Here is a 12288-nt window from a genome sequence, read left to right as displayed (position 1 = left end):
CTACAGCGGCGTTTGACTGTAAGAGATTTGCCTGTGTGTGTGTGTGTGTGTGTGTGTGTGTGTGTGTGTGTGTGTGTGTAGGTGTGTTACCGTCGGATGGGTCACAACGAGATGGACGAGCCCATGTTCACTCAGCCGCTGATGTACAAACAGATCAAAAAGCAGAAGCCGGTTCTGCAGAAATATGCCGAGAAACTGATCGCAGAGGGAGCAGTGAGCCGGCAGGAGTATGAGGTAACATCACACGTCTTCTTGTTCTTGGGTTAGCTTTTTCCTGAGTTTCCCAAGTAAGAGCGGGAACATTTAGCTTCCAGCTGTTGGTTTCACTGCAGTTGAAAGTGAAACATTTCATCAAAGAGCAGCAAGACCTTAAATCCATGACCTGGGTGAAAGCTTATGTTACTGTTAATTTGAGCACAGTGGACAAAAGGCCCTTGTGCTCCTTTTCCGACCAAACAGTTTTACAGAGGAACTAAACAAGTCTCTTTGGTTGTTTCCACTTCATTTAGAGAACCGTGGATATTAAGCCTATAAGGCTCAAATGGATTAAAAAAACAACCACATCCTGTTGTTTGTATGTTGTAAACATTGATGTTTGAATGGATGTAATTGTTCGGTCTCTTGACTGCTGCTCTTTTTTATCTACACTACATCACACCTTAATAAACATTGTAAGAAATGGCTGTCCCTTGTCCTGTTACTACAACGGTTACTGTATAAAGCTGGACACAAGTTATATGTTTGACAACTCGGCGATGTTCAGCAGTACACGTTCTACCACGATAGTTCCCGGGACATCGGAAAGTCTTAAAATGGCTCGTTTGTACGGAGCCGTCAGAACACACGAGGACAGAGGGACATTCATGTTTGTCCAGTCTACTTATTTAGCATTTTGGAAAATGAAATATTGTTGTCAAGACCGAGTGAACTCTCTGTCTCTTTTTTTATCTTTATCTTTGTCTGTGTTTGCAGGAGGAGATTGCCAAATATGATAAGATCTGTGAGGAGGCGTACAATCGCTCTAAAGATGAGAAGATCCTCCACATCAAGCACTGGCTGGACTCCCCCTGGCCTGGTGAGGGAGGAGAAAGATGAATGTGTTCATGTCACTGTGTTTACTGTGATGTATGTTTATATGGATCCATCAGAGTTTAATTATAGAAGATTCAGAACAGGATGTAAAAACTGAAAAAAAAAAAAAAACTGAATAGTTCATCCCAGGTAAAGTCTTATTAGCCTTTTTCACTGATTCTGCATTGTGAAATCATTTCCTCTCAGATTATTTTTGAACATGTTTTACTCATCAAAGCAAACACCGTACTTGCAAGTTATTTATAAGCATGTGAGAGCCCTGAAGGACTGTGTGTAAGCAGTGCTCACAGGTCCCTGGTCTCAGGTCTGGGTGAGGATCTGGTCTCACTTCCTGGTTCTCTGTCAGGTTGTTGATGTGTAGAACTGTCGTCGTCTTCAGGTTTTTTCACTCTGGACGGACAGCCAAAGTCCATGAGCTGCCCCTCCACCGGTCTGACTGAAGAAAACCTGAACCACATCGGAGTTGTGGCCTCGTCCGTCCCAGTGGAGGACTTCACCATCCACGGAGGTATCAGTATTAACAGAATTTTAACCCCATATCTGTCGCTTCCATTTCACTTTCTTCAGAGAAATTACAAATAAATTACCAAACAACTCATAAGGACCTTACATTTTAGTATTTATTTTCCCCAAAACTTTTTCTGACATTTCCACACACCCAAAACATGAGCAATCTCCATGAAATGAACCAATCTGTCCAAAGTTTCTGACCTCTGCGTAACATATTTTTCTTGGAGAATTCCCTCCACGTCCCTGAATCAGTGGATCAGATGTAATGTTTTTAAACACTTAATCCACCAATTTGCCACCCATTGTATTTAGGTATACAGGACTAATTATTTACAGATGGTTTCTACAATAACACAAAGATATAAAACCTCACACATGATGTAAAAAAGGAAAGTTTGCGCCTGACAACTTGCTTTTTCTCATCAGTAAATCATATAAATGGTGACAGAAGATGCATCCCGATTGGATTCAGTCACTCTGCGTATTTGAGCATATTTGTCATTTCAGGTCTGAGTCGTATCCTGAAGAGCCGAGCCGAGATGGTTCGTAACCGGACGGTGGACTGGGCTCTGGGAGAGTACATGGCCTTCGGATCGCTGCTGAAGGAGGGAATTCACATCCGACTGTCAGGACAGGACGTGGAGCGTGGCACGTTCAGGTAAACAGCCCATGACTTTAGTTTGTGTATTTTCAAAGTCGTGCAGTGTTTCCATTGTTGAGCTTTTAAGCTGCAGTGACCAAACACTGCATCGCTGTATTTTCTTCGTGGTGTATTTGCTCAGAAATGTTTGTGCAGTCTGTTCGCCATCAGATTATTTACCATTGCTTCCTTGACTTCTAAATTCAGCAGCAGGATTATTTTTTTTTTTACAGAGCAGAGAAAGGACGGCAAGCTATCGTTTCCACCACGACAAACGATATTTGCTTGGTTTCTCGTTTTCACAGGATCCTTTTTTATTATCAGTACATATTTTCTTGTTATTGCTATTATTATTCCATTTTAACAAGAAACGTTATCTTGTTATGTAACAAAATCAAACTTGTAGCAAAATGTTGTGGTTTGTAAAACACAGTGGAAAACCTGGGAGAGCGTGTGCCCAATGTACAGAGGCTCAGTCCTTCCCTCCCTCCCTCGCAGCAACTGCAGGTTCAATTCCGATATGCAGCCCTTTGCTGCATGTCATTCAAATAAAGGCCTAAAAGGCCAAAAATCTTTAAAGTTCACACAGTGGAAAAGATCTCAGGAGACTAAAGCTGTTTGTCCTCTTACAGCCACCGTCATCATGTCCTCCATGACCAGAACGTGGATAAGAGGACCTGCATTCCCATGAACCACCTCTCTCCTGACCAGGCGCCGTACACCGTCTGCAACAGCTCGCTGTCCGAGTATGGAGTACTCGGTGAGTCAAACACTCTGCTGCTGGTTTCTTCTATTTCTTTTGAACTGCAGATAAACGTTGTTCTATTTTGTTCTGTAGACTTTCAGTTGGTTTCTTCTAATTTCAAGTGCTAATGTTCTGTCTGTCTGCAGGCTTTGAGTTGGGTTTTGCGATGGCGAGTCCCAACGCTCTGATCCTGTGGGAGGCTCAGTTCGGAGACTTCCACAACACGGCTCAGTGCATCATCGATCAGTTCATCTGTCCCGGTCAGGCCAAGTGGGTCAGACAGAACGGCATCGTGCTGCTGCTGCCACACGGCATGGAGGGCATGGTGAGGAAACACACACACACACACACACACACACACACACACACACACACACACGGCTGTGTTTCTAGGGTATCACATTATATCTCAGACTATATAACTATCTCTGACTTTATTAAGACATAATAATAATATTAAACTTTATTTATGAAGTGATTCACACAACCAGGATTAAAAATGATTTATGAATGTATAAGACAAGCAAGCTTTTAAACTTCTTTTAAGACAATCAGAATCAGGCTTATTGCCAAGGTTTTTCACATAGAAGTACTATGATGTAGTATTTTGGTGCTTAACAATAAATAAAAAAAAAAAGAAGAACTTCAAAAGTCAAGAATCTTTAAAGGAACTTACAAGAAAAAGAAAAAAGTAAATATATCTGTTATTAAAATGAAAAGAGCAGTACAGCGTTTGAACTCAAAGGAACAGAGTCTGTGTCTGAAATAATGAATGAAAGACATTTGATCTTTGAGCAAAGTGTAAAGAAAGATAACTGACGACATTGTCGAATTGTGTGATGGAATACAATTTTCTTTATGTCTATAAAATACAAAGATAAAGTTGTATATTTGTACTAAATCAAAATATCCTCCTTCCAGTGACTCAGCGATAGGAACAGCTCCACCTGGTGGAGATGTACAAGGAGTGCATTCACTCCTGTCATTCTGCTGGTTTGAAGTTGTTTAATAAGTGTGTGACTGACTGTTTTCTGTTTGTGTGTCTGCAGGGCCCAGAACATTCTTCAGCTCGTCCAGAGAGATTCCTCCAGATGTGCAACGATGACCCCGACGTCATGCCGGTAAAACTCCAGCTGTTTTGGCTTCTGAGCACTTTGAGATAACAAGAATCGCATTTACAGCAGGAAACACCCACATCCAGATGTCAGGTTATTTTTTTAAAGTTAGAGTCCGCACAGGGAAAACAGTCAGCTCCTCAATATATTGCTCCTCTGTAAGGAGGTGAACGGATCACTGTTTAGAGCAGCTTGAGACTTTCATATTTTATACCTTATTGTTTAGTCTACAATTTCATCTATCTTGGGATCTGCACTGTAGGTTGAAAATAATCACCTGGCCTAATTTATTCATGCCAGTATGTCAGATACCACGTACCACGTACCACGTACTGTATAGTCTAAGAATGCTTTATTCTTAATGTTGCCACTGGACATAATCATTTTATTGTTAGTAGTATTTTTTTGAATTATTCAGGGTTTTCTTTTTATTCCATTGCCAACTAGGACTACAGTTGAAAATTAGCCGACTGGCTAACACTGGCGCATTTACAGAAATGTTGATTAATGTGCATTGTCCTAATATAAATAAATAAAAAATCATAAATAAATATAAAATCAGATCACAGTCTCAATATCAGTTTTATTAGATTTCTAAGGTCAGCACTGATAAACCTTTTTCACTAATGTTTTTCTTATAACGATTCTTATCATTTTCTCTGTTAACATTCCTCAGAAAAGCATATGGTTCAGAGAACCACACTAGGAACAGGAAGCTAACACAGCCGTCTAAAACTAATTCTTCTTTTTCTCTCAGCCACTCTCAGAGGACTTTGCGGTGCGTCAGCTCTACGACTGTAACTGGATCGTGGTGAACTGTTCAAATCCTGGAAACTACTTCCATGTTCTCAGACGACAGATCCTCCTCCCATACAGGAAGCCTGTGAGACACACACACACAACAAGACACATAATCTACAATGTAATGCTAATATGAATAAGAATACTGGTGTCATATAATCCGGTATTTACTTTGTAACTAAGTACATTTACTCAAGTAGTGTACAGTTTTGAGTTGCTTGTACTTTACTTGAGTATTTCCATTTTCTGCTATTTAATACTTCTACTTCACTACATCTCAGAGGGGAATATTTTACTTTTTACTGCAACATTTTAGCTTTTAAGCTGCAGTATGTAGAAAGCAAAAAATTCCAGAATTTCAAGTAGAGTGAGACCTCTTCCTGCAGCTCTGCTTCTCTGCATGTGCAGAACAGCCAATAGGAACGCTCTGTGTGTGTGTGTGTGTGTGTGTGTGTGTGTGTGTGTGTGTGTGTGTGTGTGTGTGTGTGTGTGTGTGTGTGTGTGTGTGTGTGTGTGTGTGTGTGTGTGTGTGTGTGTGTCTCTCTCTCTCTCTCTCTCTCTCTCTCTCTCTCTCTCTCTCTCTCTCTCTGTGTCTGAAATAACCTGTTGGTAACCAAAAGTCTCCTGTGTTTTCTAAAATCTAAAAACCGAGTTGCAGAACTCCAGTTTATCTCAGATCACATGTATACACTATGTATTACAATATGCTGAAAAGCTTGTGGGATTTTTGCCCAACAAAACCAAAACATATACTGCATATATATACCACGGCTTTAAAAAGTACATGACCTTAAGTTCTTCATTAATCATCACAGATTATTTTCCTTTGTAAAGTTTCTGTTAACAGAAATGTTGTTTAATGAATAATTTTTTAAGTCCTGAAAATTTGATATCATAAACTTCCGGTCTGTCCCTCCAGCTGATTGTCTTCACTCCCAAATCTCTGCTGCGCCATCCAGAGGCCAGATCCAGCTTTGACGAGATGCTTCCTGGTACTACTATTAATACCATTATTAGTATTATTAAAATAGACTTTAAAAAGGGCTCAGTCTTACCTTTAGTGTTGCTACTCTCTTCTTCCTTCTCTTCTTCTGTAGGAACTCACTTCCAGAGGTTGATCCCAGAAGAAGGCATGGCTGCAGAGCGTCCGGAGGAGGTGAAGAGGCTGATCTTCTGCACAGGAAAGGTTTACTACGAGCTGACCAAAGAGAGGAAGACCAGAGGCATGGATGGAACTGTGGCCATTGCACGCATTGAGCAGGTATATACACACACACACACACACACACACACACAAACAGCAGCTACAGAGTATCCTGGATTCTGATTGGCTGGAGTTCATTGTTATAAGTTAACATCCAAAGGAGGCAAAATGTTGCCTCCGTCCCCAGCAGGAGGATTGTGTCTGTCTTTGACATTTCAACTACCGTCTGTTCTAAATCAATGAAAACAAACGGATCCTGATGCATTTGGGTTTTTTCCCCGCTGTACTGAAGTGTGACTCCTGTGTACTCGTTACCCATAAAGACATATTAAGATACACTTAAACAAATGAACCAGCACACAGAGAGTTAAATAATAGCATTCAACAATATTCCCTCTCTCTCCTCCAGCTGTCTCCGTTCCCGTTCGACCAGGTGAAGGCGGAGTCGGATCGTTTTGCCAACGCCGACCTGGTTTGGTGTCAGGAGGAGCACAAAAACCAAGGTTACTACGACTACGTGAAGCCTCGCATCAGGACCACCACCCAGAGAGCCAAACCTGTCTGGTAATGATCTTCATCTTCATCATCATCAACATGTCACTTGAAAGGAACACGCCGACTTATTGGGAATTTAGCTTATTCACCGTAACCCCCAGAGTTAGACAAGTCGATACATACCCTTCTCATCTCTGTGCGTGCTGTAACGCTGTCTGACGGCTCCAGCATTAGCTTAGCCCAGCACAGATCCTGCAGGTAACTGGTTCCAACTAGCCTACTGCTCCGACCAGACAAAAGTGACAAAATAACACCAACATGTTCCTATTTACATGTTGTGATTTGTAGAAGTCACAGGCGTGTACAAAAAACAACGTAACATGAGACACAGCCATCTTCTAACAGTAAACAAACCGAACTATATTCTCAGACGGGCTTGCTGCGAGTATATCACTCCGCCCAAGTACTATATTCTTCCGCCTGAGAATATAGTTCCCGGTTTGTTTACAGTTAGAAGACGGCTGTGTCTCATGTTACGTTGTTTTTTGTACACGCTGTGACTCTATAAATCACAACACGTAAATAGGAACATGTTGGCGTTATTTTGTCACTTATTCGGAGCAGTAAGATTACTGGAACCATTCACCTGCATGTTCTGTGCTGGCCTGATGCCGCTGGAGCGTCAGACAGCCTTACAGCACGCACGGAGATGAGAAAGGTATGTATCAACTTGTCTAACTCTGGGGGTTACGGTGAATAAGCTAAATTCCCAATAAGTCGGCGTGTTCCTTTTAAATATCAGTTGCAGCACAGGGTGATTTGACCATTCACCTGAGACTGTGCGTTCCCTGAGCAGCTCCTTCAGCAGCAGACTGCTGCACCCTCAGTCAAGAAGGAGCGCTACCGCAATTACTTCATTCCAGCAGCAGTCAGACTCTTTAAATGCAACATCATAATGTAGCACTGCTAGCTGTTTCTGCAATATGAGCCATCACTGGACAATAGTCTGCACTATGCACATTTATCTATTTATTACTCTTGTGTCACCTCCAACTGTGCAATATGTCATCTCTATTCATCCGCACCTTACTCAGCTGTATGTCTGTGTATATATACTGTCTGTTTATATAAGGGTGTTCATTGTGTAAATACAGTTGTTTTATTACTATTATTATTATAACTAATTCTATTCTATTTTTCCATTTCCTATAGTTTATGTATTTTTTTCTCCTATGTCTAATTAATGTGTGTTTTTTATATTCTGATGTGTGTACATTTTTCTTTTGAGCTGCTATAGCACAGGAATTTCCCAAGTGTGGGATTAATAAAGTCTATCATATCTTACCTCTCTCTCTCTCTCTCTCTCTCTCAGGTATGCTGGCAGAGATCCAGCCGCAGCTCCGGCTACAGGAAACAAGAAAGCTCACCTGGTGGAGCTGCGACGCTTCCTGGACACAGCGTTCAACCTGGACGCATTCAAAGATCAGCAGTAGACCTGTGACCTGCAACACCTCGAATCAACCCTCACCTGTCTTACCTTTGACCCCCGACCCTCCTGGATTCAGTTCTGACACTCAAACTGCGTCAACACACACACACACACACACACACACACACACTGTAATACTGCATACTGTAGGAAATGGTACACAAATAATACATCTGCAAATACTGCACACTGCTTACTGCAGTCTGCAAATATTGTACTACATAAACAGTACACAAATACTGCATACTGCGTAGTACACAGTGTTTACAACAAACAGTTCTATATACAGATCATTCACTGTGTACACTGTATTTATTTACTGAAGTCCAGTTAAAAAAAACAGCAGCATTTAGACTAAAGCAGGAGTAAAAGTTTTAAACCTTTTTATTATTTTTCGTTTTACAAAACAGTACTACAGTTTACTGTGTACTACTACTACTGTAGTGTACTGTCACTTTGTCACACAAACATGAGAGAACATTAAAGATTAAATCTGTCCGATTTAAATGTTCACAGTGTATTGATTATGATTTCCATTATTCGCTTCATCATTAGATCTATAAAATTCAGAAAATGTAAAAAAAACCTCAGATATTCAGCTTACGGATATATATATCTATATATAGATATATAGATAGATATATATATATATATATATATATATATATATAGATAGATATATAGATAGATATATATATATATATATAGATATATATATCTATATATATATATATATATATATATATATATATATATATATACAGATTTACAGTATATAGCAGAGAATTATTAGTTCTATCAGAATTGTTTATTTTTCTGCAGTGACTAATTGTTTTAAAGAAATTGTCACTGTGACCTGTTGTACCAGTAAACCAGCACTGCAGTGTGTACAGTGTGTACTTTATGGTATCAGTATGTAGTATTACAGTGCATGCAGCAGATGCAGTGTACTGATTACTAAATATGGAGTTGGAGTACACTGACTACTACTACAATACGGACATCATCTGCCATAGGAGTACTCAGTGTGCAGTATCAGTACTGCCTGTAATGTGTTCAGTAGTGCAGCAGGCTCAACTCCACCACAGGCAACAACTTTCTGAGCAACTGAACAAGTTGCCTCAACATGTTGCTGTAACCGAGGATACGTCAGAGGATCTGTAGCTTTTGGCTGTTAGATGTAGGGCTCCGTGTTGAGACCGATGAACTAAACCATCTTCCCCTTTACACTGGGGATTATAAACCTGATTATCATTGCTTGGTGGACGCACAAGACCAGGAGGTCAAATATGGATGTTAAGTTAGAAGAACCCCATTGGTAGAAGAGCAATAACTAAACAAATGTGCTGTGATGCTCTCAAGATTCAGGTTTGTAGATTTATTTAAACAGAACGAGTATACGGAACTCTTGGGAGACCTATTTTGAGTTTATCAACTAATTTACAAGATGGACACAGAGATATGAAAGAAAAGAAAAAATGTATATGATTATTGAGAAAAAAAACATCAAATCCAACAGGTGACAAAGCTTGTCTTGCTTTTAAATTCTTGAATGTAGTTGATTAAAAATACATCAGCTTTCTGTGCAGGAGGGCATGACAGAAAAATGTTTATTTTGCAGCTATGCAACAGCGTTTCCTGATTTAATTGTAGTTTAAATTAGAACATTTTTTGAATGAAGTCTGCTGCTATGTGATAAAAGAATGCCAGGTTTCAGTAGTTTAGTTTACTTCAGTTTTTGATGCTCTGCTGCAGATTTAACACTCAGCCCTCGCCAAGCGTTGCTCTACAAGTTGCAGTCGAGACATGAGGCAACTTTGAGGTAACAAAAGTTTGTGGCAACATGAAACAAACTGAAGAGTTGTTAGAATGGAATGTTGCTCTGGAAAAGTTGACTGGTGGAGTAAAGCCTGAACCGGAGTTTAAAGGTCAAAAACACACACGCGCGCGCGCGCCTTCTTCCGTCCACACACAAATACACACACACTCCAGCTGCATAATGTTAAAGCAGGTCAGAAGTAATTATGTCATCGTCATCACTTCCCTCACTCGGCAATCATCTCTTCTTCACCTGAAACGTTGCAGGAAACATTTTACTTTTAAGTTTTTAATAAATGGCTCGTTAGCATCGTTAGCGTTCCCCAGTGAAAGCGAATGGGAGCCTGGCTAGCTGGGAACAGTGAGAGTGTAACATTTGAGGATTGGAATCACTACAGCAGGTGGAGGGTTATTTTGCCTTTCAGTAAGTGTGTTGGCTCGTTAAGAAAAAGTCTGGAATTAGTCACCATGGCAACGCTTAACTCGCACATTGAGATTTTTTATTTTATTTTTTTTTTTTTTTTAAAGATATTTTTGGGGAATAAAATGTTGGTAGCCTGCACCTTTAGGCATCCCTACATGAGCTCAACCAAATGCACTGCTGGTTATAATTTAACCCCTCGGCTTCTGTCTCTCTTTTCTCTCTCGCGAGCATTTATCTCGTGCCAAAACAGTGTCTCATGTTTTTATTATTTCTTCATGTTTCAGCTGAATGAACTCTTGTCAGCAGGAAATAAAATCTCCTGGTTTGAAACAAATTAAAATGACAACAGAAGAAATCGGCTGCAGGTGGTGTTCTGGGCTTCTGTGAGATGAAGAAAATGATTTATTTATTTTCATAATATGGGATTGAAATTCTTCATTATTTTGCTTCATTCAATAAAGACTACTGTATGTATTGAAGTCACTCCGGATTCTGTGTCATTCTAGTTCTATAGAGTACACTGTTTCTTTTATAAACGAAATGCCAAAAATGTTTCATTTGTTCACAACAATCGGGTCATTATTCTTTCTAACCAAATACCTGTAGTACCACATAATCTGTACCTTTCAAACTCAAATATTCCTTTTAGTTTTAATTATAAATGGGGCTTAATAATCTTCACTGATGACATAGTTACTTACGTTAGCTGTAGTTTGGATAGTATGAGTCTAAATTCCCCCAGCAGAAACACCCACATTTTAGACCAGCCACCAACAGGATTCTGGACAGGTTTCTTACTATCTAAACAATATGACAAGATTTTAGCTAAAAACACAGAGCCTTTCCTCTCTGCAAGTTTGCGTGTTTAAACAACCAAACAGGTAATAAAACAATGGCCAAGAGAAGAGAACAATGAATTTGTCAAAAAAAAGAGCCTATTAGGTGTGTATGATTGTCAAGAACTAAAAGAAAATACATTATAGAGATAATTGTATTAAAGATTTCTAAAATCTCATCTCTGATGTATCATTTACAGGAAATAATCTCAAAATTCATCCAAATCACTCATTTTACACAAACTTCTTGTAGTATTACCTGAACTTTGGGGCTCCATCTTAATTTAAAAACGTAGTTTTACAGAATAAATCAACTTTATGTTACCACAAACTACATTTAAGTACTTTCCTCCTGTTGTCCATTTCATATCCTGTTTACTTGTTTCGTCCTAAATTTCTTTGTTTTTTTATTTTTTAATCCCTCCTTGATTTCTTCTCCCTTGTTTCCTTTCATTTTTTTCAGTCTCATTTCCTCTGTCCTTATTATCCTTCACTCTCTTCATCATTGTTTTCTCCCCTCCTCTCCTTTTCTGATCTCTTGTTGAATTCCTTTGTTCTCATCATTGTACCTTCATCTTCCTTCCCCCTCTCGCTCTTCACTCGTCTTCTCTTTGATCTCACACAAGCTCTGTTAGATGTCACATCACATCACCGTCACAGATTGTGTGTGTTGTGTGTGTGTGTGTGTGTGTGTGTGTGTGTGTGGGGGGGTGATCATCAGTTGCCATGGAAACAGAGGCTGGGGATTACAGCAGCATCTCCTCAGGCAAGCAGACTCTCCGTCTACACCAGTGGTCTACTCACACACACACCCACACACTCTGAGTTTCGTGAGAAAATAACCCTGATGATGTCACAGTGATGTCATCAGACTTGGAGACTACTGTCACAAAGTGGAGGTGTGGACTCTGTTGGAAGATGGCTCATTTCAGGTGCATTATGGGAAATGTAGGATCCAGTGCTTTTTGGACTAAAATGTTATTTCTACTTCTGTTTTAATCCATCCCTCACAACAACAACAACCACTGTGACTTTTATTTGCAGTGTTCAGGTGTCAATCTGGATTAAATTATTATGATCAAATTGGCAGCTACCAAAAAACAACAACCAGTACTCCTA

General features: G+C 39.8%; 1 protein-coding gene across 6 annotated transcripts in view; it reads left to right on the top strand.

The window, feature by feature from the left end:
* ogdha (oxoglutarate dehydrogenase a) overlaps nucleotides 1-8593 on the top strand; it is a 37011-nt gene extending 28418 nt beyond the window's left edge. For all 6 annotated transcript variants that reach the window (XM_028577217.1, XM_028577221.1, XM_028577218.1 and 3 more), the window contains 12 exons: nucleotides 82-234; nucleotides 973-1075; nucleotides 1472-1600; nucleotides 2110-2260; nucleotides 2875-3002; nucleotides 3134-3312; nucleotides 4037-4108; nucleotides 4860-4985; nucleotides 5823-5895; nucleotides 6001-6164; nucleotides 6517-6671; nucleotides 7975-8593. In XM_028577217.1, coding sequence (XP_028433018.1) covers nucleotides 82-234; nucleotides 973-1075; nucleotides 1472-1600; nucleotides 2110-2260; nucleotides 2875-3002; nucleotides 3134-3312; nucleotides 4037-4108; nucleotides 4860-4985; nucleotides 5823-5895; nucleotides 6001-6164; nucleotides 6517-6671; nucleotides 7975-8095 — 1554 coding nt within the window. In that variant the 3' untranslated portion in view covers nucleotides 8096-8593. The remainder of the gene's footprint in view (nucleotides 1-81; nucleotides 235-972; nucleotides 1076-1471; nucleotides 1601-2109; nucleotides 2261-2874; nucleotides 3003-3133; nucleotides 3313-4036; nucleotides 4109-4859; nucleotides 4986-5822; nucleotides 5896-6000; nucleotides 6165-6516; nucleotides 6672-7974) is intronic.
* Nucleotides 8594-12288: the final 3695 nt, after the last annotated feature.

The sequence above is a fragment of the Perca flavescens genome, chromosome 5 (assembly GCF_004354835.1).
Source record: "Perca flavescens isolate YP-PL-M2 chromosome 5, PFLA_1.0, whole genome shotgun sequence".
Taxonomy (NCBI): domain Eukaryota; kingdom Metazoa; phylum Chordata; class Actinopteri; order Perciformes; family Percidae; genus Perca; species Perca flavescens.
This window is presented reverse-complemented; position numbering and strand designations above follow the sequence as displayed.